Raw genomic sequence first — 27,558 nt, 5'->3', positions numbered from 1 at the left:
GTAATAGTAGTAACAGTGTCAGTATTACCACCCTGTTGTCTCTCATCTGTTCCAGGTCAGCACTTCAGCCTTCGTCAGCTGGGCATCTGCGAGCCTCCTCCTCCTCGCCGCGGCCTGGCGTTCTGCTCGGAGATGGGCCTTCCTCACAGGGGCTTCTCCGTGGGCACGTGTCCGGACATGGAGCCCGACAGCGGGGCCGTGATGTCCCCTGAGCGGGCCATGAGGCTGTGGGGCCGCGGCGGGCTGGGGAAGACTTCCGGACGCAGCTCCTGTTTGTCCAGCCGCTCCAACTCCGTGCTCACGCTGACCGACACGGAGCACGAGAACAAGTCCGACAGCGACAACGGTAGGAACGGAAATTTTACGTCTCCGCTTTCTGACACTGTGTCGCACATATGATACAGACACACGACATGCTGTACAGTGAGGGTGAGTTCACACTTGCTGGTCCTGGTTTGGGCCCTAATGAGGCTTGTTTCCACTGGTTTGCTTTTGGAGCCGTTTCCTGTTTACTCCTGACTTTAGCCATGTCTCTCAGCGCCACAAACTTGAAATGACTAAATATCTTTGAGTTGCTGTGATTAGCCTCATGATTAAAACGTCTGGTTCCGGTGCAAGAGCCAGACTTTTAGAAGAACTCTGAAAACGCTTCTTGGCAAACCCATCCGAGGGACCAGGGGCCGGTCGAAACATGGCGAGTAGATTTAGGTTGCTCCCGCTCTAATCCTGTTTTAGTCCTGGTGTCGTCCCGGTTTAGTCCCACTTCAGTCTCAAATTTGATGTCGTGATTGTGCAAGTGTGAGCTCAGCCTAAAGCATTGAACAAGATGAACAGCGACGATGGAAGAAACTGTCTCCCTGAAGCAGCTTTTACACAAGGAAAGGGACAATACACACTATTTCCACAAGAACAAGATTTTAATTTAATAATAACTTCAGCAAAAGCAGAGTTGTCCCACAATTATTATCATCCTCATTGTACTTTGCAACTATTAATAACCAGACATATTGGGGGCTGCTTAGTGGCAATTTGAATGTGCAGTAATCTTTTTCAACACTACTGAACACTACTGTCTAAACTTAACAGAAACAGGACACTAAACAAAAGCCTGTGCTTACCCTAAACATTACATATACTTGTCCTACATACAGCTTGCATGAACAGGACAAGTGTGGAGACTAGTCCCACACACTTGTGCAGGACGCCAGACAAGAGCCAGTGGAACAGCGACAATTGATTGTCATGGATGTTTAGCTTCTTTTTCTCAGGGTCTTTCTTTCTTTCTTTTGTTCTCTCTTTCTCTCGGTCTTTTATCCTCTGTCAAACTTCTTTGGCTTCATCTCAGTAAATATATGGACACATAATGTTGACACTGGCAGTGCTGTCTTGGTTTCTTTACATATTGCGTTTCTCTTAAAGGAAAGACTTGATACTGGTGAATGTGTTTACTCATTATAATACTAGCATATGTTATTTTTGAGTAACTGTAGTTCCCAGGTTTATTGTCTTTATTATTAAGGGAAGACACTGCAGGTGACTAGATAAACAAATAATTAACCTGAATATCAATTTGATCATTTACCTGTAGTTTACTCCCATAAGAAATCTTCATTATTCAGTGTTTTTATGTTAAAAATGCACATGTTTGGGACATCTAAAGCTGCAAAATGACTCTGCAATTTGACATATTTGATATAAGAAATAATTATGATTAAACAGAACTAAAAATACAGAGGGGATTTGGATTAAACTGAAACTTGGCATTAAAAAATGCCTATTTTATTAGACTTAGACAAATTATTCTGTAAGATCCCTTTAAATATTGTTAGGTACAAATTTTAAAGCTATAAATCAATGAATGCAAGTTGATTAAATTAAATACTAAAACATATTAACAATAATAAAACAGAGTCCGACCTGTAGTGTCTCGCCTTAATAGAATATTCCTGTTTGAAAAAAAGATAATACACATTTTTAACAGCTTTTTAATCATAATATGAGCTCTTGTTTAACGGATAGTTGGAATAACACATCTATAAGTACTTATTGGATAGTAATATGATACATGGATAAAAAGCTTAGTCCCGGTGCCTCAAACACAAACTAAGCTGTGCAGATTGTTGTGTTTGTCGGTTGAGGCCTTTGCTCTTATTTCATGACAGTAATATTAAAGTGTGTGTGAACCGAACAGGTGAGTCTTTAATAAAGCAATTCTCTTACATTTGGCACTGGCGTTGAGAGACAAACACACTGCGGACCCCGCGTGGTAATTAACAGTACTATGTAAAGTGCTGAGCGTGCGCCTTTCCCGTATTAAGTTTGTTAATGTTTTTTATTAAATGGCACAGCGCTGTGGATGTCAGAGCTCTGAGGACGCACTTGTCGAAAAGTGAGTAGTCGTCATCTTTTCTAAGGCTAATTGCGACGCAGCTGCAAGGTTTGATAAAAAGAAAAAAAATGTGTGTGCGGGAAAGAGAAAACTAAATGCAATCTTTAATAAGGTTTGTGCGATGTTAGCAAGGAGATAAGACTCTTTAATTTAGCCTGTTTTATTAATTTGACTTTTGTGTGGTGGGGGCAGAAACATGAAACGTTTTGGAGTTGATTAAAGAGGAAAACATTGTATTTTTTTTCTTTAATATTCGATGATCGTTCACGTAACCAAGAGCTTAAGTAAAATCTGTCTTTATCAATAGTTATTCAGTTCTTGAGTTTTGCTTTTTATTTATGTATTCATTTACTGTATTAATTTTATTGTGCATTTTATATACTTGCATAATTAAATTTGTTATTAATATTTTTACATTGAAAAATTAACAGCAACAAAAAAGTGCAATGAATACAGACATTATACAAAGATGAATGTTAGAAATAACGGCTCAATTGGAAAAAGTAAAATGGGAACAAAAGCAATACTGCTAAGGAATCACCAAAAAGGAATAAATGCTGTGTTAACTGAACAGTGTGAAAGTCAAAACACATAAAACACATCAGCTGAACTGTACATAAAACATGTAAGAACGCATCAGTAAAGGCTGTAAATCTTCTACAAGAGCCATGTCTGTTGTTGTTGAAATATTTCTGTAAGATATAAAAGGTGGACGTCCTTTCCTCGCTCGTCGTCCGTCACACACCTTCACATATGGACATCTTTAAACCGCCAGATCCAAACTTGTGTTACATTCCTGTGGAGCGCAGACTAAACGGAGCTTGGTGAAAATGAAGAGGTTGACATAACAGAGCGCGACACTGTATCACCCTCAAAGAGTTCACTCCCAGCGCTTCTCCGGAACTTTTTCAGATGGATTGAAACAAAAACATTGAAACGAGACAAAGTTGTGCCAGTAAATGCTGATGTGATTGTCTTATGTCGGGCGTGTTCCTGCTGCCTCTGGGCTCGCTCTCTGTGAAGGAGAATTTACTGTTTGCTGAAACACGCCGTGAGAACCCGGGAAATGAATGTCATCGTGGCATTGTTGTGGCTGAAATGTTACAAACTGGAGCTACAATAGTCAAAACTAATAGTAATTAAAAAAAAACAGTGATGTGCAGCACTCTTAATCTAGTTCTACACATATATCAGTCCACCGGTGCTGCTGGCTCCGCCCAAACCACATTTCTGCTCTGTGATTGGCCCAGTCTCATCACTGGTGGTTCAGGTCCAATCACAATCAAATGCAGGAAATCAACAATATGGATTCTCAAGTGTTTGTGATTTTACAAAAATAGCGAGAATTCCCCTTCCAAGATTACAGTGACTTAAAGGCGTAATGGACGATTTTTTTGACGATTTCAGGACTCAAGCGGAAGTGCACAAGCACACTCCCCCCGAGCGGACGCACACATGCGTTTGTTTATTTGCGCAACGGATCGCATCATCTCTCGTCTCCCGTAGATTTCTGTCTCTTCTATAACTATATTATGATGATCAATCCGCTTAGACAAGGGGAAACGTGTTGCTCTCCTGGGGACGAGCCGCACGAGGCTGCAGGTGAGCGGTAGGTGCGTTTCATGATTGATACGTGGCAGGACTAATCGGCAGTCCACGCCACGAGGAAATGAGACTCAGATTTGGGCTCATCTCTGCTGAATTGGTGACACATTTAGATGGTACTACTTTATAATAACTACACTTACTCTTGCCTTAAGGATGAACAAAGACTCGAAAGATGAAGGAATAGTAACTATGCTCTAACACATAATTCCCAACCCTCACCTTAATGTAGTCGTTGTTCACACTTTGTCAAGGAAAAAAAATATAGTTATTATAAAGTGGTATCATTTATATAAATACATTTTGTTTTTATTGCAAAACAACCTAGTTAAAATGCTTTCATTTTTTTATTACATGTTGTTTTTTTTTTCAGTGCTTTTCTGAGCGCTAAATATATGTACAGTTTATTAAGGTTTTATAATCTTTGTTTTATGTTTTAAGAAAAATTAAAGAGGAAATCTTAATTCTAAAACAACTATTCATGTGGTTCATTCTGAGGACTTTGCTCCTATTAAAAGTCTCACCTTTTTTCATAGTTTTTGGCGGGTCGTGACATATACTTATACTCCGGAGCGACTTATATGTGATATTATTTGTTATTTGTTTTCACACTTTTACACTCCAGTGCAGCTCCAGTTTACTTCTCTATTATGCATTTTTTGGCTGGTGAGATTTATACTCCGGTGCGACTTATAGTCCGGAAAATACGGTACATCATATTTAGTTTAAAATGGTTTCTGCTCCTAATTCCTTATGTAACCCATGGATAAAAATAGAAAAATAGACTAATACAATATAACTTAATGTACACCCACTCGTTCTGTACTTTGTGATTGTATTGTGGTGAGCAGCTGCCGCTCTGCCACGACCTGCCCTGATAGAAGCGTGTTTGTATTCAGACACCGCGAGCCACATCTGCCCCACAGAGACACACATTAGCGCTCCCCGGACACTGACCCCTGCGCCCAAACACAGAGGAGAAAGTGTGTACAGTAACTCAAACCCACCGGCCGCTTTGTTCTCACGGCAGAAGAGAAGACGACAAGCCGGAGAGAGAGACGGAGAGATGAGAGACTGGGAATCCACGGAGTTCAGAAAGAGGAAGGGAAAGTGGAGGATAAAGGAGGATGGAGAAAAGGAGAAGGCTCAGCGCATTGTTTGTTCTCCAGAGAGGAAATATTAGACTTGAGACGTCTGGCTGTGCGTCCCCAGTGGATCAGCAAAACAAACGCACACACAACACAACGGCAACACACGAGACACAGGTCGGGTTGTTGTGTTGAAGAGGGACGTTATACGGGCTTAAGTTTATTTTCTATGTGAAGCTGAAAACAGACTCATAACTAACCTAAGCCTAATTTTAAAGCCGTCGGGTTAGAATAAATATTCTCTTTAAATTCAGAAAATTAATTAATTCAAGCTCTCAAATTCAATAGTGTAAAAAGCACAGTGAATTCAGCAAAGTAAAGCTTTAGTAAAGTGAGAGAATATAGAATTTATTTTATATATGGGACAAATACATAACATACATGTAATGACAATTATACTCCAATTTTTTTTTCCGAATGCATTTAAAATTATATAAAAAATAAATACAGGACATGACATGACATGAACACACACACACAGACACATACAAAAAGAATGAAACATGTTTTTTCAGGGTAAGAAAATCAGAGTTAAAATGTGCCAATATGAAATGCTAACCAATGAAACACATGATCTTTTGTATAGTTTAAATAAGACTTAAAAAAGACCTTTTTTAGGAGTAGGGTTAAAGTATTTTCAAAGGTAGTGGCTGCAGAGCCACGGCGCGGTCAAATAACCCAGCAGTTTCAGGAGCCGCGGCACGGCCATATAGCCTCATGGCTAACCCTAACCCTAACTTTAACCCTAACCCTAACCCTAACCCTAACTTTAACCCTAACCCTAACCTTAACCCTAACCCTAACCCTAACCCTAACCCTAACCCTAACCTTAACCCTAACCCTAACCTTAACCTTAACCCTAACCCTAACCCTAACCTTAACCCTAACCCTAACCCTAACCTTAACCTTAACCCTAACCCTAACCCTAACCTTAACCCTAACCCTAACCCTAACCCTAACCCTAACCCTAAACCCTAACCTTAAAGGTCCCATAACATTCAAAATCGACTTTTCAGAGCTTTTAACCTTCTTACATTGCTATTTGTGCTTCATATGTGTACTCAGAGTGTTTTTTTGATTGATTCCCGCAGTGTTTAGCTATATTACAGACTATCTCCTTTCCTCCAATCTCCAAACTGGCGGGCGGTGGGGCAAGACCGCGTCACCATCCCCCCTCTCAACCCCCTCTCCCCCCCCTCCCCTCTCGCCTCCCACCTTTTTAATTAATCCTGTTTGATTAATCCCATATTGTCGTGAAACTCGAGGACTGAGAAAAGTCCTGTTTTCACCCTCCCCCTATCCCATCCCACATCCATGTGCTAAGTTGTGATTATTTTAAAGCCACTTTTAAAGAACAAAAACAAGTAAATGATAGTCTGCTGCTTGTTATAGTGTCACTGGGAAGAGGCGGGGCTTATCTGTTTCCATTTTTAGGGTTTGATCGATATGACAGTTTGCAAAATGTGAAATGATTATCTAATTATGTCACAGTTAGATACTTAGCACAATACAGTGATCCCTCGTCTATCGCGGGGGTTACATTCCAAGAAGAACCCGCGGGAGTCGAAATCCGCGAAGTAGAAACCTTTATTTTTTTACAGTTATTATACAATGAAATACTCCATAAAACATTGAAGCTCACACGCTCGCTCTCACCGGCCTCGCAAAATTCAATTTGGCAAGCGGTTTTACGTACGTGTTCATATGAATCCATAACGTTATTGACACACAGGTAGAGAAGACGCGGAGAGACTGTTTAGCCAATCAGAATGCAGAACACAATGCATGATGAAAATCCACGAAGCAGCGAGACCGTGAAAAGTGAACCACGATATAGCGAGGGATCACTGTATATCCGCTTTAACAAAGACCTGATGTGACGAGGAACCCCAGAGGAAACACGGGTCTCCATAACTGATCATCTGAACAGGTGTAAGTCCCCCCAGGACCCTCTAAACACGCACACACACACATAACGACGCCGATAACCCCCGGGTGCCCAGCTGCCACTCCTCTGTCACCCGATATCAGCGCTGTCCCACGCCGACGGTAACGGAAAGGTGTAGGTTTACGCTGTGTCCTCCCTGAACAATCCGGATTCACAGGTGGATCTGCAGAAGGTAAACGCAGGAGTCACGTTACGACTTATGCACACGGCACTAACAGCCCAGGTGTCATGGGGCGGGGCCTCCACGGGAAGAACATGCAGGAGACAACTGCACCATATGAGCCAGGGAAAGAAAGAGATCCAGGTTGGGTTGTCTCATTTTCAGTTAGCCTAATGTTAAACTAATGGTGTTTTTTTTTATGTTGTTGTTTTTTCAGAGAGCCGTTACTGTAAGTTACGGACTATAAGGCGCACTTTAAAAGCCTTAAATTTTCTCCAAAAATGACAGTGCGCTTTATAATCCACTACGCCTTGTTTAATATAATTGTATGATAATTATGGTTTAATTAATATCTCATAGCAACTGCCGAAAGATTACGAAGAAAAGCTGGCCACTTTCCGCGCATACTGCATTAATAAAGTTCAACAGACTGACTTTTTGTTTTGCTTAATGCGCCTTATAGTCCAGTGCGCATTATGAAAAATGATCGAAAATTCTAAATATAATAAATATATAATAAATATAATATAAAATATATTCTAAAGCAGAATGGCAATCATTAGATGTAAAAAGACATCATTACATCTAATGATTGTCATTCTGGTTTAGAATAAAACTGACAGTGGTGAGTTCTGTTTCCTTCTCCTGTAATGAACCTCAGAGCTGAAGCTAAAGCTCTCATTGACAGTTTCCCTGATTATTTATCATGTTTGCTGTACATCAGATCAAGTATTCACTGCTTGAGATTTTTTTTTATTTTACAGTTGCACAGAGTCAACACAGAGACAGGAGAAAAAGGCTTTTATCAAATGTTCTCCCTACCTGTGGAACAAAAGTCAAATTAAAAATGTCTTAAAGATTTTAAAGCATTTTAAAAGCACTGGTCAAGTGTTCTCGTTTTATATGATTTTTTTTGTTATCATACTGTATGTGTAAGTGTGTTTTTATGTATTTTTTTAATATTATTGATTGTTTTATTGCACGTTTTCTTTGTGTTTTATTTGAACATCCTGTTTTTATTTGTCTAATCTGGATTCTGTTTTTAACCCTAACCCTCTCAATAGGTTTTACCTGTCTAAACAAAAGGAGAGTGAGAACTACCAAATAACAAACAAACAACAAACAACAAAAGCAACAGAAAAAAGCTAGAGAGAGTGAACTGTAAAAAAAAAAAAAAAAACACAAAAAAACAATAGAGATTGAACAACAAAACAAAACACGTGTAGCTGATAAATCACGGAAAATGTTTCTTGGCATGTTTATCCGACTTGTGCCAGTGATTGTCAAAGAAGTCCACCATTTGTCCATCCCACGGACATCCTCTGTCACCCGACTGTCGGTCCAACGTGTGTCATCCGTTTCTTCGTGATGGCCTTCTTTTCAGCTGCCAGAAGGACATTTCAAATACATCCATTTATTGTTTCTATGGCAGGAGCTTTTTAAAACGCTAATTGCTCATCCAAACATGTGCAAGTCCCCACTGGACTCTGACCCCGTGGACTCTGACCCCGTGGACTCTGACCCCGTGGACTCTGACCCCGTGGACTCTGACCCTGTGGACTCTGACCCCGTGGACTCTGACCCCGTGGACTCTGACCCCGTGGACTCTGACCCCGTGGACTCTGACCCCGTGCACAGACACTCAAAGTAACTGTATGTCATCTACAATATCTCTTCTACGTAAAATGCGTATTGCTGGGGCTGGGGATCTGATACCAACTATTGAACTATGAACTAATATTAGACCTTTTTTTTTCTTATATAGATTATATTAAAGACAAATAACTTCCAATATGAGTTCCCTGAGCACTGGACCAACATTATAACTAACATGAAATATAGAGAAGATCACGTTTGGACTTTGGACGAACTGTGACGTTTATTTTGGAGTTTGGGTGCCTTAGTTTAAACTAGATGTCTTTTATCATTATTCTTTATCTATGTTCTCTCTGGTCCTGTTCTGTTTATTGTATTTGTTGCTGTATATTAAAAAATAAAAAACAATATATATATATATATATATATATATATATATATATTGGGAATTCCATGAGCATTAAAAAAAGTACAAACGTCTAATATTTGTAATTTAAAGCAAACACAAACGTCACATTTCTTCCTTTTGCTGACAGATGATTGGCTTTAGATCTGTCCATTAGAAATACCCTGAAGCCTGACAGACTTTTAGAAGTGACTGAATCTCGATCTCGATTCAAACGTGATCATTCGCACAGCCGTACTTGTTGCACAGAAATGATGACGGTCGTTATTGCCGACACTAGGACCAACAGACAGATGTCCTCACGTGGATTATGAAACGGGATTAAAACAGTCAGTTCCACCCCACATCGGCCTTTGTCGTTTGTCTGCGTTGAACTTTCGCGCTAAACGCACCGACGTTGAATCTATAGTGCGACTGACCGGACAGAGACGGTCAGAGGAACGTGGGACAGTGGAGAGGAAGGCGAGCGAGGGCCAGGAAGTGTTTTTACTAACCAGATTATTTTACTATGTGTCAACAAAACACTTAATCCATTTCGATATTCTAAGCTTCTTAACACTTTAACCTCGGCTATTACACTTCTATTACAAATCCAGCAAGCTCAGAACAGGAAGGGAAGGATGTCATGAGTGTTTAAAGAAATATAGAAGGCAATTTAAACATCTGAATAATAAACTAAGTAGAATTATGGGTTTTTGGACCATCAAGTTGTATAAAAAATATAAAAATACAGACATAAAGGTACAAATACAAAAAAGAACACAGCAAAACAAAAATAGATAAAAAGTAGACGACAAAAAAATGACAGACGAAAATAAATCATTCAACCAAAAAGAAAAAGAAACATTAAAAAAGAAAAAGAAAAGAAACAACAAACATTCTAACCTCAGAAATCAAACCAGTCTAAACATTCTACATAAGGCCTAGCATTCTACATAAACTAATTTATGAATGATTACATTTTTTACACCTGAGGTTTTGGTTTATTACATTGTATTATAATTATTATATTATTATAATAATACGATTTTTATTGTTATTTTTATTATATACTATGACAATGACCATAAAAATATTGAATTTATCATGTAAAATGGTCAAAATATATATGTAAAATAATATTATAACGCAATAAACTGACCCAAATCACCGCATCATCACATTTAAAATCAATCATAACTAAATAACTCATTCATGTATTTTAAATTGATGAACCTTGAAACCTTATTATAATCATCTGCTTGAAGCCAAGCACACAACAAATTCAAACTGTTGACCTGACTGTTAGAGGGCAAATGCTTATCCCACTGTGTCTCTGTACAACCACTTATTCCATAAAAATGTTATGTTAAAAGATATTCTGCAAAACAAGACATAATTCCCACAGCGACGAGCATGAAATCCACCGTAATCTCAATTAGCCTTTACATTTTTGCTTGTGTAAGTTTATTTATCTCCTCCAAAACGTCTTCAAATGTAAATATATCTCTACATTTTAATAAACGTAACGCTATAGTTTATGTATCGAGCCCATTTACAAAAACATACAGTGGCCTCAGCTTGTAGAAGCAGAGATGATTTAATACCCGTAGAGTTTGTGCGTGTAATTTTGAGGCATGAATGGCATTCTTCTCTGCAGATTCGTCGGCAGAATGTGCGTTTTTAATCATAATCAGTAGAAAGTTTGGCAAGTTTGGTAAAATGTGTTCCTTGAGGTTTAAGGGTCGGACAAAATGTGAAAAGTCTGTAAAATGACCAATAGAGAACTTTAATAACACTTTATACCCTGTTTATACCATTCAAATTCAGCCCTCTTTGCAGCGTTTTCTTTTTTCTTTTGAATTCAGACATATTTTTGATAATTTTTCATCTTCATCTTCGACACTTTGATATTTTGCACAACTTCATCTAAAAGAAATACAAATGAAAATAACCGTTATACTATCGTCATGTTAAAAAGAAAAAAGAATAAGCCTAAAACTAAGCATTTCTCTTGAAATGTCTTGTTTTTAGACGTGTGCGATGTATCGAATAACGTATAATATCACAGTTGTTTAGAATTAGAATATGTATAGAGTATACTGTCTACCACTTTTTAAAATTAACTCAAAAAGAGACAGAAAAGTCAAGCCTAATTTCCGTTTTATTGTTAATTTCATGCCCAATTTATGCTCTGTGCGACACTTAAACCTCAACCAAGACATTTACAGGCAAATTCCTGATGCATTGTTAAAATATGATCTGAATATCGTCATGGAGATAATCCCTAAAACATACCATGATATTAATTTTTGTCCCTTGACACTGGAAACGTTTCTACCGAAGCACTTGTTTATCCAAATGTAATTACACAACAAAGTGCAGTCATTTGTATAACTCATCTTTTTATTCAGGAAGGTCCACATTTTATAAGAAAGAACCGACCAAAGTTGTAACCAACACAATCTAAAAATCTACATTGGATTAATATTTTTGTATGCTCTCCTACTCTCACTATCAACTACCTGAAAACACTATTTAAACTAATATGCACTCAAATATTGATGATGCTCGCTTATTAAACTATACATCAGGTGACCCGAGCGTGCAGGCTTCATGTGTCGTTGACATATTTACTCGGGTTGCTGCACCTAAACTGCATATATTAGATTGTTATTCAGGTTATTCAGTGCCATTTGATCAGATCGGAGCATGTGCACAGTTTAAGACGGATGACTGCAATATCAAAGGTGAATATGTAAGTACAGAGGTATTAAACGTGCATATTTCTCAAGAGCTGTCACCGCGATGACGTTTTTCTATTTATTTATTTATTTTAATACATGGGATCTGGGTTGTTTTTTCTTCAAGTTGTTTAATACAGTAAAGAGAAGTGTTGGGAATGAATAATACAATGGGTCGGATGGAACGCATTGAAAGAGTACAGCAACCAAGGTCTATTTTTCCATATACATGACTTAAACGGGATGCGCGAACTAAAATATTATTATTATTACATAATACATTATTACATTACATGTATTTGATTGATTTCCCTTTTCAAAAAAATTCTTACAACACTTGGAGTATTCTCCAAGTGTTGTATGAAGAGTGACAAAAACGACCCCAGCCCCACCAATAAAAGCTAAAAAAGTTGAACGTTATGTGTTGCTGCGCTGCTGAACGAGTGCTAATGAGATGAGCACATTTTGATAGCATGTTTAACACCAAAAACTGTAACAACTAACTGTTATCTTATCTTAACTGCCTGTGTTTCAGTCATTCATGGTTCCAAAAGCATGCAACCCTCAAAACTGCAAGTGACTTTAAAAAGAAAGAAAAAAAGCCCAAAGTCACGATAAAGAAGCGAACTTGGCAGATCTGAGTCTTTGATGAGATCTTGAGACTTTTTGTGTCACAGGTTTGAATCCTGATCAATGAAAACTTAATACAACAATTTGAAGGTGCACTATGTAACTTTTTGACTGGTCACGACCCGTTTCACAACGTCTTCATGTTATATGTAGATTTGCCTAGAATTTTCTCAGAATTAATCCAAATGTATGTCACAATTTTTCTTCCAATTTTTATTTGTCAAACTATTTCTTAAATCAAAGCAGGTTTGGCCCAGTTTACAACAATAAAAAAATATTTTGTCATGTTATAAAATTACAATCGGGAGGTAAATTTATAAAACAAAAAAATTGCTAGACTGAGATTTTTTTTCTTTTTCTAAGTTCAATTTTCTGTTGGCTAAATCTTAACTATATTATCTTAACCATGCTTCAGTGTCCAGCCTGTCCTAGACACTTTCTGTGTAATAACTTTGATGAATACAAATTTAAATCTTTCAAAACAAAGCTTTCATTAGCATTTTAATAACATCTTCCTGGTATTAGCTCTTAAATACTGAGCGTAGAGCACTGCAGGACGATGAGCCTTTCATCCTTCCACTACATGTTCAATCATCAGAATACAACATGAAAAAGTTAGTTTAATATGATATCGAGATTTGCATATTAACCACAAGATGTCCTCCAAAACATCAAACAAACTATTGACCATTAATGCAAATTGTACTGTGCATTTTACATGTTTCAAAATCCGTTACAATGAACAAAACACTACATCACAATTTGCCATTTGCGCAATGAATATAACTCATTTTGGATGCGTTTGGACGATAACACTTTTGCAGAATTGCTTGGTTTTTGTGATGCTGCAGCTTGAATGTAGAGAAAGAAAGAAGAGAGTGAAAGAGAGAGACGGAGAGCACGTGCACACATTGCCTCATGCTGCACAGAACCGTGGTGCCAGTCATATTCAATATCAATCTAGCGCTGACCAGAGAAATCGATGCATAACAGACTAAGTGACTAGAGGGTTTAACTTTGGCGCCGTTAACAGGCAGAAGACACTTCATTCCATCAAGTGGCAACATTAAATCATTAACCGTGGAGTTTTTCTCCTCTCCTCCGCTCCACTCAGTGCACCGGCCTCACTCTCTGACGCTCCGTATGCTCTGCTGCTGGAAACGAGCCAAAAAATCGGACTTTATAACCTTGCGTTCCTGTGCGGGCGTAGAAAAGGTTTCAGAGGTATTCATCTCCACGCTGTTTTTTGGAATCAAGATGTTTTGAGGTCTATGGAAGGCGGTGAGTGCCAGGGTGGCCAGGTTTTCAGAGAGGAACAAGTAACCAAGCATTAAAAAACATTTAAAAACACAACATGAAAATAAGTGAAATGTCAGGTCACTGTTGAAAAATGTGTTTTGATCCAAATGGGTTTTTCATAAAAGATTAAATAAATAAAACATTGTGTGTGAGATTTTTTATCAGAATATTTAACTGCAATAACGGCTTTAAAACATGAATTAACTGTTAACAGATTATGATTCTGTCATTACAGGGGCTATAAACATTTAAAAAATATTTTTGAGCTGCCTTACATTTATTTACAGTTAGTTACCTTTCCTCCAAAAACTGTACTTTTTGTACTTTGGACCAAACCTGGACAAAGGAGGATCACACGGACTCATTCCTGTTCTGTAAATGTGTTAGATACATGTATGAATACATTCTTTATACAGCTTTTTTATTAGTAAGGTAAGGAGTTTTTAGAAGAAACCCTTTCCTTAAATAGAAATGATGGTCCAAGATAAAACCTACCCTCAGTTTACAATAACCTCAGAAATCAAACCAGTCTAAACGAGGCACTTCAGCTCTGAGGTAGAGGAGGACAGACCTCAATAAGCCATAAGCTGTCAGAGTGAAACTGCCAGACTTAGATAAGGTTAGTTCAAGTTTGAGTTATAGCTCCTCCTTTTGAGCAGGACCAATCAGAGGTCAGGAAAGTATAAATGCTGCCGCTCCAACCATTCCAACAGATTAAAAATGACTTTCAGATGGAAGTCGAAATGTCTATTTTTAAAACAATGTCCAGATTACTTTTTTCACCAGGGACCATCACTTCTTTATTATTATTCTGAAAGACTGGTTCTACAAATTAATCTTGTTGCTTCAGTTCTTTCAAATGACGATAGTTTGGTTGAGGAATGAGAACACTTTTAACTACCATGAGGAAAACAAAAAGGTAATTTGTTCTTAAATTATTTTTTTTGTGGCAGTTTTTGAGAATTCTTGGCTGCATCTCAATTTTAAACTATCCAAAATACAAAAGTGACAAATAGTGACTTGTATGGGAAAAGGTTAAGATGCTGAACTTTGTGCCAGTTTTTGTTTGACAAGAACCATTTTGACCCAGACATTGACCATAAACCAGGTCAAAAGATCAGCAATATGTACTTTTTATGGAAAAGTCAACTACAGAGTTCCCTCATTTCCACTTTGAACCATATGATCTTTAGAATATTATAACAAAAAGTACCTGTAACCTGTAAAAGCTTGATTCTTCAGGTACAGGATGCATAAGAGCCGTTTGAAGGGCCGCGGTGACGATTCGTGCCCTGCGTGAAAGCCCCGTCTCTCCCTTCGCACTTGTGTTCCAGAGAATCCACTTAGAGCGAATCCATTACCACAAGGGAAGAGCCGGAGGAGCCGAGGAGGAGCCGAGGAGGAGCCGAGGAGGAGCCGAGGAGGAGCCGAGGAGGAGGCGCAGCTTGAAGGAGAGACCGGGCCACTTTCAGATGTAAAATATGAGGGCTATATCACTTCTGGTGACAGCCAGAGCCATCGGAGCAGAGCAGTGTCTAAAACGTCGTATACGATCGAAGCTGTGGCATTGTCGATATTAGAGGTGTAACGATTTCCCCGTTTATTCCATTTGTCGATAGTTTTATTTTCGCTCAGCTACTTTTCCTCAAAATGTCCTTAAAGTATATCTATATATATCAATCTATATAAGAAAAGAGAGGTTCTTAAGCACAGGTTTGGTAATAAACACAGTCACAGTGAGTAAATTGCATGTTTTACAATCAAACTTTTTTCTTGTAATATTAAGGATATTCTTCATTATTATTATTATTATTATTATTATTATTATTATTTATTCCTAATTTTTTTGCAGCTTCTCGTAATCCACCACACACCACAAACATTATTTTATTGTTCTTTATTTTAATTATCAGTTGATTCCTAATCTCATCCAGAGCCTCTATATTGTTTTCATCCACACCGTACTAAATCCAAAATATTGTTCTCATCAAATTAAATAGTTCCAAAAAATGTGTTAAGTAATGTACCGTTTGGTCATATATCCAAATGTATTGTATTGAAATAGATAAATTTATATATTAGAGTGGTTGTCTGCAGGGTAAAATCCTGTAAAAAAATAAATAAAAAAATGTTTAAAAAAAACAAGGTCTGTTTAAAAAAGTTAAAATCTTCAAACAAACGGAGTGCCTTTTTTTGTTTTCTGTTTTTTTTTTTAACTTTTTACAAGACTTTACCTGCAGACAACCACTCAACTGTCTTCTTTTAAACCCCTTCTCCTCTTTGAATAATGATCAAATACAGTATCAAATAGATGGTTCTGTGTGAGCTTGTGTTGTTGCTCATAATGCTCCGTACGGCAGCGTTAAACGTGTGTCGTGTGGAGAACGTAACATGTTTCCCACAAAAGCCGTCGTGACATTCTCCTGAATGAGCTTCTGCTGCTAGTGTGAAACGCTGCTGCCATAGACGACGTAAAACTGTCGTATGAAAAGCATTTACGCTGCGCTAGACGGAACAGGACACCTCTCTCTCTTTCTCCTCGTGACACGTGCTATTCTAGTGCTAAAGTTACTCTCTGGATTTTTAACAAGTTCCTATTTGAACCGATGAGAGCGAATGCATGAGCTTTGTATTTAAAAAAAAAAATATTTATATATTCTTTACGTGCAGGCAGTACAGCCATTCATCTCCATTTGTTCACGTAGAAATTTGGCATAAGTTCAAAACGCTGGAAGATTTATTGCAGACGTGTGTTTTACTCCGATGCTAATGTGCCTAACAAGCTGCCAAATGAGTTTATTATAGAGCTAATGAACAAGACGTATTTAAAGGATCCTATAGTCTGCTTCATTGAGTTTTTGGAACATTTAGCCATATTATGATATTCCTGCCCACAAAACATTGGTTTGTTGTATTCATTATTGCGTTTTCTCCCATGCTTCTGGAGCGCTCTATAATGCTCCAGCTCGTGATGTCATTGGTGGTAATACAGGAAGTGCTTCTCAGTGTTTTCTAGGTGGGATTTTTCTGACAAACACTGCAATTAGATTTGTTATATTATGATTTAATAGTTTGAAGTGTACATTTTAAACGGGTCCAGGAGCGTTAACATTTGAGACAAGACTGAAATATCAACAGTCTATACTACAGGGTGCAGGTTTTATACTTTATAAAACAGGATATGTTGTTGTTTGCAAACGGGCTGAGGTAATTCAAGTGACAAGTGGACATTAGAATAATGACTATTACTATATGGACTATTCAGACTATAACACATACCAAAAGACACTTAGTAGCAAAGACAGTGGCATTCATAAATCAAAATGACTTATTTCCATCAATTTTATCCATTTATCCATTTATCCATCCATTTTATCCATGAATCTAGAAGCCTTCAGTCAGTTGTTACATTCCCGGTGTTGCTGTTCTCTTGGTGCGATGGCAGACCAGGTTGAGAAAGTGGCTTTGGTGTATTTGCTTTACAAAGTCCAAAAACGGAGACTATCAGCTCGGGACATAGACTTTGGATGTGAAATGGAAGCTTTGCCGTCGCGGTCTGAACGCTGTTTTAGTTTGAGAAATACTTGGGTAATTACAGTCTTTGCAATTTGCTAATAACGACCAATAAAATTGCAGTTTCTTTCCATTGCGATATATATCTTGCTGCCCTATTCCGGCGCTCCAGTTTGCTAAATCAGGGATACCTTGAAGCAAACTGCTATTGTTATTGGCCTCATTTGCCGTGCTTGGAGAATGTTCTTAGGAGGTTTTGGGTGCTTAGAAAACAGGACTGAATTATGTTTTCTCCGGCTTTCCCACGTGCACATTTTCGTAAGCTGTAAAAAATGAAATGGCTTGTACAATACAGTCCCAACGACTTGAATAATGCACTCAATGGACCTTTAAATATAGCAAAAGATTATTGGAAACATACCGGCGAAAAGGAAAGACAGTTTATTGAAATATAATGCAAACCGCCTTTTGGCTCCTCTCGTCTTTCACTTGACACACAGGTAATTGAATCTGAAATGGCTGAATCGCAAGTGAGGTGGGAAAGCTGCGGCGCTTTGTTCTGGAGCATATGCATTTCAGCAGCGTTTCTCACGCGTTTGATAGAAAATATATATATGTACTCCGGTGTATTTGAGTGTTACGCGTGAGTGCAAGGAGGTATAGTCGTCAAGGTGAGAAGACAGATCAGATGTCATAAGCACAGGGTGAAATGGCTCTCGTACGTGTCACCTTGTAATAGAGGTATTGATGAAGTGTCATGGAGGAAACACAGATATATTCACACACTCTAATGCTTTCCATTGACAGCTACAAGACAATCTGATCTGGCACCTCGTCATTTGTCGTTGGATCGTACGTTAGATTTGAATCACACAGTTATTAAGTTATGCCTTTTTGAGTATTTACTTATTCCAAAGCCTACAAAGTATTAAAGGGCCTGTACTTGATTTCAACCATGAAGTATTTGTGATGATGTTAGTCATAGAAACAGCACTCAAATAGTCACTGGTAGGAATGCTGAGATACTTTGGTTAATCGATAATTATTTAGGTCAATATAATCATAAGGACTAAAAAATAATAATAATTGTGACGATTTAGAAGCTAAATTAAGTGGTTTTAATTCAATCTATAATTAAAAATAAATAAATATGTAAGTATGTTTTTGGGATCTGGCTTTTTTTGTCACATTTACTTTATTTTGTCATTCAGAAAGTTTAATTTCAAAAACTTGAGAAATAGTATTGTATTCGATGAGATTTCACACAGTCTCAGTAATAATTGTGAATAATAGTTGAATTGTGGTGTTTTTTCTCACAATGATCATAACAGTGACATCCAAAGTCCCTGGCAGCTGTTATTCCACATGATTCTCTTCCAGAAACATCTTCGACTCGGTCCCTGGTGGTTGTTTCTTTTTGGTTCTCATTCCACAAAATGCCTTTTTTTTCTCAGAGATAATTTTGAAAAGAGTTTAAACTTTAAACTCTTTTCGAAATGATTGACGATACAAGTGCAGACAGATGTTACTAACAGTTAAAAAATCAAACTAAAATCTTTCTAGGGGCCAGATTAAAAATCATGCCGAGGGCCACATCTTGCCCCTGGTGCCACAAATGCCCAAGTCTGGCCTAAGGGCAAAAAAAGCACACACAAAAAAACAAAAAAAAAAAATATATATATATATATATATATATATATATATATATATATATATATATATATATATATATATATATGTTTTAATATGCGGTTTGTTGGGTTGGTGTTTTACCTTTGTGCATTATCGATGTACAGAAACTCAGACATGACAAAATTGCGGTTTTATAGACTTGTTATAGACTTGTTGTAGACTTGTTATAGACCTGTTATAGACCTGTTATAGACTTGTTATAGACTTGTTATAGACTTGTTATAGACTTGTTATAGACCTGTTATAGACCTGTTATAGACCTGTTATAGACCTGTTACAGACTTCTGCAGCTTTCAGGCCTAATCCTTGTGTTCGTGCCTGCAAACAGTGCACTACAATTCCATTACACTGCACCTCCTTCCGCCTTTTCCAGCACATTTTAAAGGACTGACCCTGTAGCTCTATGTGTTTGACATTGCTAGCCCTCACCCTTTCTCTCTCTGTCTCTCTCTCTGTCGCTCCCTCTGTCGCTCTCTCACACACACATGAATACTGGCGGGACATGTGGTAGCTCCGTGTAATAGGTGGATCAATAGCCGTGCTGTTCTTACAGGATCATTTGGCCTCAGAAGCAAATGCTCTGACAGCCACTACATCATGAGGACATTAGCGCCGGGCTCCCTCCTTCCCTCGACATCCCTCTACCTCTCTCTCTCTCTACCTCCTTACCTTTTTTTCTCTTCCCTTTCTCTTCCTCTTACTCTCTTTCTCAGTCACCCTCTCTCTTTCTCCTCTTACTAATCCTCATTCCTCATTCTCTCTTTCTTCTCCTTCTACTTCATTCTCTGTCTCTTCATATCCCCTGGACACTTTGACCATTTGACCCTCCTGTCCGCTTCCTCTGCTGCTCTTTTTATGCTTCTTTTTCTGCTGCTGTGTACATCGCATCACACAGTGTCTACATAAAAGACGTACAGTTGAAAGGTCTCGAAGAAGTCCATACGCAAGCCTTTCATAAGCTAAGAAAACTAGAAATGTTTAGTGATACGGATGCTGGGGGGGAGTTATGGCTCAATTATACAGTGGACTGTATAACTGTCGTATTGCAGATTTGTTGGCCTGGTTTATGGTTCATATCGCTGTTATTACTGGGCCTGTTCACATAAAACAAAAATTGGCATAAAGTTCAATGTATTCTCTGTCAGCGTTGTGTATTTTTCTTCCACATTAGCTTCAGAAAACGGTGTCATTATTTCAACCAAAATGCCAGAAGCGAGTTCAGACTTTTTGTCACTTTGTCATAAAGGTGAGAATTTAACACTTAGATTGAATAGTTGTAGTAAATACGTAGGTTTGAATAATAAGAGTGATAAATATATATGTATGTTTACTCTTTTGTGTTATAATTTAGTACAACAGTAAAATTAAATGAAAAGGGTATTTTCTCCTAATAGACTAATCTGATTTCAGGGTGGCCTGTGCCCCCTGTAGCCACTCCCTGGAAACGCCCCTGCCAAAGATGCGATTATTGTCATATAAATAGACTTTTAGTGTGTAGAGCCAATTTAAAACAAATAATGATAGAGTTCAACATTTGTGGACCATAAGTTGAGATATTTATTACAAAAACAGTGAGTCTCCCATAGAGTTCTATAGGCCCCGTCAAATACTAGTGTGAGGTGACATAAGGTAAAGATATTCAAACTTTTATCCACTTTTTACCGCATATCTTCAATAAATACCATGCCATTTAATATCATGCATTTGGCTTTGCTGTGCATTTGGCTCACTCGCCCGTTCTCCGGTGCCCAGGCGAACTGCCAGCCTGATACCACTAATGCGAAGAAATCTACCACTTCTCTCCCTTTTTTTTCTTCTTTTTTCCCTCCCCTTGTTCCTTGTTTTCCTCTCACATGCAGTGTCTCACAGAAAACTAGTGATGGTGCGTGTGACCCCGGCATATGGCTAGTTTTATCGAGAAATCTCTTCTGTTTCTTCGTCTCTCTCCTTCTGTAGTGTTGTTCTCTCTTTCTCAAACGCCTACATTGCCTTGTTTGTGCTTGGCAGCCCCTCACTCGCTCTCTCTTTTCCTCTCTCTTTCTCTATCTCTCTCTCTCTCTCTCGTCATATGGCTCGTCCGAATGCAATGCTAGCAATAACAAAGGCGCTGAGTGGGCCGGCTGCGCTGTCTGTCTGCTGTCCCTCTCTGCAACAGCTTGTCCGTCTGTCACAGGAAGATTGGTTTTGATTATTCGCTACTGTAAATGGCAAAGTACTTCAATCTCTCTACTTCATAAGTAAGAGTGAAATCCTGAGTGCGCGCCTCAGTTTTCACTGAATGGACAATTTGGATGAGGTGTTTCAGAAGTTGTGAGGGGCTGAGAACGTCAATATTGCTTTTTCCTAGCTGCTCAAAAACACATCAAAAATGTTTTTATAGTAAGAAAAACAAATAATAATATAAAATATGTCGCCAGTTACATTTAGATTGAATTAGATGAATTAGAGGTGCACTTTGTTACTGCTTTGCCTGAAATGTTCCACAGTTTGGCATTAAGCTTGTGTTTTGAATTTATTCAATTACAAATGTTATATTGCTAAAAATGAAATACTACTACTACTTTTCTCTGAGGAGACTGTTTGGATTATATACCTTTGGAACATTTTTGACAAAACCAATAACATCTCCATGGCAACATGCATGGGACTGACTTGACCTCTATCAGGAAAATTACCTTTAATACATTTTCTATATTGTCTATTTTCTATAAGCCTTTTCTCTTTGCATTTGTAATAATTTACCTAAACTGTTTTAAAGTAAACACATGCATGTCGTATGAAAGCATTTCGTATTTGAAAATCAAATTGTCAAATTGTGCACTGAATTTGACTTCAAAATTGCACCAATTTCCAAAATATTTTTCTTGACTTCAAACTTTGCTTTGAAATCTGTCAAAATGCATAATGTGGAGTTGCCAGAAGATGCCAGTCCAAGTTTAAATGTCATTTATTTTCTTCTTGCTGAACTATACACCACTGAATAGACATGTCCGACTCTGTTTTGCATTTGGAGTTTTAGCCTTGATTTTCCGAGCAAAATGTGAATAACATTTTTCATTTATTATAACGCTGAGCTCAAACGCCGCTTTGAAGCTCTCACAATGTGCTTTTGGAAATGTGTGGACATGCAAATTCTGCCACTTATTAAAGAAGCCCGGTCCATTGGCGAGGCGTTCGGAGCATGTTTGTACCGAAGCAAAGGAGCTTTCTCAGATGAACTGCAGTAGTTATAGCATAATAGATATTGACCAGTTCTCTCTGTCATCCGCAGATATGAGCTCGCTTTTGGATTTGTGGCTAATAAACCTTTTACAGGCTCCTCGAAAGCTTTAAACACTCTGTAACCAGCTGAGAGCGTCGATGCTGGCCCTTTAAACGTGCAGCGCTAACCAGCTGATGGCAATGGTATAGTCAATATAGTCAACCATCGACATAGATCTGTATTGGAGCCCACGAGCAACTCTTTCATTTATACATTGTCCTTTTTTATGTTGCCAGAAACACTAGTTGCTGCAAAGGGCAAGAAAATTTACATTCAATTTCCAAAGACGTCTTTTCTTAGGTGTTCATCTCGTCAGTGTTTTTTTCATTCTCACTTATAGAAGATTATAGAAAACATTTTCAGGCAAATTATTGTGGGGCTTAAATAATAATGCTTGATCTTTGTCACAGTTTTCTTTTGAAGTGTATTATAACGGTGGACCAGTGGATTCTTTTTGGGGTGCGTCCACACTGTTTGGTCCCGTTCTAGGCCTTGTTTAGTTCTGATCTAGTCCAGGTTTAGTTTTGGATTCAGTCCCAAATGTGTTGACTGTGCAAGTGGGAATGCACTTTTAAAGCTGGTGTTAAAACTGTATTTGTGTTATCAAGCAACTTTTGTTTTTCCCCTTGTAAAAGCAGCAAAATCAGACACTTGTGTAATTTATGTTTCCAAAGTATTCCATGATTCAGTGTAATGTAATCCCTCATTTGTCCCGGACTGATCCACGTTAGAAAACTGCCCCATTTTTCACTGAAATATATTGTTCTATAGCTGTGCACGTGCCTAATAAAATCCTGTTTGTGAATATTGAAGTGCGTTCCTAATTTTAAAACATGAAAAAACAGAACTAGTACATTTTTTTTTCTGTGGTCGACATTTATGGCTCACTTACCCACTGCATTCCGAGCCTAGATATTAAACACTTTCAGAGTTTAGCATGCGGACAGTTCTCTTCCTGGTTTGTGGAGAACGCTGTAGAATTAGATGCAGGCAGCACACAGCGGCCTCATTTTGACCCTAAGAGCATCTTTTATAACAAATCTGTTCTGAGGCCATGAAAATAATCAGGTAAAGCCTTTTTCATAATGTACCAAAGGGTTTGTGAAAGCCAAGAACTACAGTATGTTAGATTGATTTAAATACATACTTTTGTGGATTGAAACTTTGGTAATGCAGCTTTAAAGTTTCCCTTAAATCAATTGCTTCCAATAAATTAGCACAATTAAAACAACGCTCATGCTGCTTTTATTGCTTGACCAATTGCTCTATTTGTTTGCATTTGACCCTCCTCCAGGCCCAAGATCTCAGGAGCACCTAGCGTAGGAGGGTCAATGCATGAGTTTCAGTTTCCATACACGAATATTAAGTCTTTTAAGTAGGTCATGCATTATTTACTGATCCTGATATTGGCCATACATAATTCATCTCCCGTCTGATTGCTTCTTTCAACCTCTTCAAACTACGAGTGTTGACAATTATCTACCGTTGAGAACCTGTCTCCAGTCTCCATACATCTCCGAGACCTGCTCTCTTTAAAGAAGTACTGTTCTGTGTGGAATGCAAACAGTTTTGTTGGAGGTTACGTTCCTTAAATACACCCACAGGACACACGGCTGCACCCTTGTCTCTGCACCCGGCGTTCTGCTGTTGTTTATAATGTATTTTCCTTATTAAACAGGTGCTTCACTGATAAGAGCGCTTATCAGCATCTCGGCCCGGCACCGTGCATGCTAATCATGCTGTTTGTGAGTGAAAGAACAGGTTAGATCTACTGAGAAAAGAGCTTTGAATGGCACCTTTACTGTGACAGAGAAGGAAGGCAAAGGGAAAATACAGCTAACCAGAAGAAGCAAAGGGCTTTAGTCTTTAGTCTGAGAGAATCTGACAGTTCCTTAGTGCAACAATTGGAAGTCTGTAACAGTATAGATTGAAAACATGTTAGAAAAAAAAAACAATAATATGTAAAAATGTATTGCAGGTTTCATTATATTGTTTCGCATTAAAAAAGGTATCAAACTGACTTAAATTGTTGAGGGGTTTATTTATTTATTCTTAGCACATTTATGCAGACATTTTGCCAACACTGAAGAATATTTTAGATACATAAAAAATACATATAAAATAATAATTGCACAAATCTGTGATCAAGATCAAAATCTGTGAATTACTTGTACTATTTATTCTTAAAGTACATTTTTAAAGAAGTACTTCAATAATTTCAGTAGATTTTTAATGCAATACTTTTTTCTTTTCTCCTAAATCTGTACTTTCACTTAAGTTATACAATGGAGTACTTCTTCCTCCTCTTGTAGTATTCTGGGGTACTTCTTCCTCCTCTTGTAGTATTCTGGAGTACTTCTTCCTCCTCTTGTAGTATTCTGGAGTACTTCTTCCTCCTCTTGTAGTATTCGAGTTACTGAAAATTGCTACTTTACGAACTAATCTTTATGTCTCTGTGGGAGGAAAATACATTTTGAGTCTTTTAAGTTACAATTTCCCTCCTAAATCTATGGATATGAGTTGATTAAATGACATAATAATACGTCATTTGGTTCAAATTGACCATTGTAGTTGTTTAAAGGTGTAAGCTTTTATGTTGAGGGATCAAACTGACCAAAAACACTGCATTTCCCTGTAGCATTTTGTTGTTCTGTCATGTTGGAGGAATAAAACCTGAGACCACCTTGCTGTGAGGCCAAGAATGTTTCCTTAATACCCACAATGCCAAAAGCCTGCACCAGCCTTCCACCTCCATTCACTGCAATGATGTAATGCTTTTAACTAATCAGATGATGGGGAAAGAAAGAAAGGGCGAGTAGGAAGCAGGGGAGAGAAAAATCCATGTGGTGTGAATGAAAAGTGAAGCGATTCTTCTGAATGAATCACGTCCTTCCTGTTACGTCTCCTCTGTCTCTCTCTGTCTCCCCCTCTTGGTGTCAAAGCGCCCTCTCGCATCTTATCTAACTCCTTATTGCACACTCAAGGTATTCCTATAATCCGCTTATGCTTGTTCAGGCCTCTTCATTGAAACTTAATATGGAGCCAGGCCCTGCTGTGATCCGTGTAGTGTTGGTGTTTACCAGTCAGGCTCGTCTTAAACTCTCACGGACAAGACTCATGTAGTTGGGTAAGACGACACAGGTGAAGAGTTCAGGACTGTTTTGCTGTAAATAAAGAAGAGCAGAAATTACAGACTGAAAATAACAATGTGTGTCTGTATAGAGCTGAGGTGGTGAGTCGAGGCACGAGGGCAAGTGCCATCCCTCATGCCATTTATTATGTTGTATTATGTTGTTTAGTTTGTATTTGTTTTGATCATTTTTGTTTGTCACAATATATTTTCAGGTTTTTTTAGTTTTTAATTTTTTTTTCTAGGCCAAAATTTAACATTAGACACCTCAGTTAAAATAAGACTTTATTAAGACAAAAGAAAGAAACTAGGTTATGTAAACTTTCCTTTTAAACATAAAAAGAAAAGAAATGTTGTAATAATTCAGTTTTTATTATTTCATTTTCACCACATTTTATTGTTATCTTATATTTTTGGCTATATATAACATAATCATCATGTTTAGACAATCAAGATTAAATACTGACCTGTTTTGAGATTTTAGGTTGACACATTCAAATGAAACTTCCTTTGTTTCATTTTACCTTAATTTATTTTATTTTTCTTTACATTATATACACGGTAAATACAAGGATTTACCTAAACAACAGCTGAAAGGAATACAATACAACTGTAGAATACAATAGTTTTAGAATAGTTGTCGGATTTTTTTTGTACTTTTGATAATTCTATTCAAAGGTTGCCTCATGACTTCATGCAAAGCATTTCAACAAGCTTCTTCTAACAATATAATCATCTCATTAAACAGTATCATAGGATAATTAATAAGCCTGGCTGTAAACGTTATGCCATATAAGTCCTCCCTCTCTCCCTATGTGTGCGTGTGCATGTTCAGAGCTGGGAAAGTCCTCCGTATAGAAAGGCAACCCAGCAAATATCATTACCAGCTGGATTTAATCATGGCGCGCTCTCATAACCTCTTTCCTCTCCTCTCCACACGCTCCCCCCTCTCTCGCTCTCACCGGGGGAGGCAGGTCTCTAATTGAAACCCTGTATTTGTTTATCCCCTGCGTCTGGTAACAGCTTTAAGGGCATGTGCGATGAGAAGGAGGCTGGGAAAACGACACGCCGCCTTCATCTGGGGGTAATGCCTTTCGCCGAAAAGTTGTTTTAAATAAGCTTCTCGCGCTCTGTGTTTCTCATCATGCGGCTTGGGCCTGATCAGCGTGACCGACTTCGCCTTTAGCAGGAACCTACGGGGTAGACAGGAAATTGAATAGTATGGTTTTGGCTACTTAGTGATTGTTGAGTTATTTTCAGCAAAGTTGGAGAAGTAGCAGGGTAATGGCAAGCGACAGAATGTATTGCAAAGGCTAAAATGTACTCGGGATGAGGAAGTGGTTCCCAAACATTTTCCTTCAGCGTTGTCCCACACTCTGTGGAGATGGATTCAAAATGGCAAAATGACAATTTATCGTGGCAGACCTCATTTACAAAACGTGTATCATTGTAAAAACGCTTCTCGGTGCGACATAAATTCATTATAAATTGCAGAGTTATATGCTTATTAACCTGTTGAATCTTGCAATAAGATGGACAATTGTTAAATTAAAGGCATACCAAACATTACATTTCAACGCCTTTTGTTTCTCTTAACAAGCAAAACATCATCTACGTAAACTTTAACATTTAACATATGTTTCGTATCGTTTCGCATCGTGGACATTGTATTGCAAGGTACCAAGCAATACCCCGACCTTTCTTTAGTTACTATACTTCAGTTTTCTAGCATATCGTCAAATATAACGACTATATTTTCTTGTTTTAGTGGTATTTATTCCAAAAGGATCCTACAGAAACATTACCAAGTGTGTGAAATTTACAGCAAAAAGCACATTTTATCACATTTCTGAAAAACTACGAAATCCTACCTAGTTAGAAAGTGCTCGTCCTCCCCCTGGAGTGCTTGTACCTTTGGTTGGGAAACACTGGTCACCTCTTTTGGGTTCTCCTGACCAAGATGACTGCCTAGAGAAGGATCTACACGAACTCTGCCTCTCAACCGATCATCTAGACCTGCGACAAACGATTATTTGAGTTGTCGACTAGTCAACGAT

At 38.0% G+C, this 27,558-nt stretch overlaps 1 protein-coding gene across 7 annotated transcripts in view; it reads left to right on the top strand.

Annotated features, from left to right (window-relative positions):
• The window catches only part of LOC140377613 (teneurin-3), a 470,016-nt gene that overhangs the window by 9,002 nt on the left and 433,456 nt on the right, over positions 1–27,558 (top strand). For all 7 annotated transcript variants that reach the window (XM_072463087.1, XM_072463086.1, XM_072463085.1 and 4 more), the window contains exon 4: positions 56–346. In XM_072463087.1, the coding sequence (XP_072319188.1) occupies positions 56–346 (291 nt within the window). The remainder of the gene's footprint in view (positions 1–55; positions 347–27,558) is intronic.

The sequence above is a fragment of the Eucyclogobius newberryi genome, unplaced genomic scaffold (genome assembly GCF_026437365.1).
Source record: "Eucyclogobius newberryi isolate DKJ021-1_F unplaced genomic scaffold, fEucNew1.0.hap1 SCAF_4, whole genome shotgun sequence".
NCBI classification, from domain to species: Eukaryota; Metazoa; Chordata; class Actinopteri; order Gobiiformes; family Gobiidae; genus Eucyclogobius; species Eucyclogobius newberryi.
This window is presented reverse-complemented; position numbering and strand designations above follow the sequence as displayed.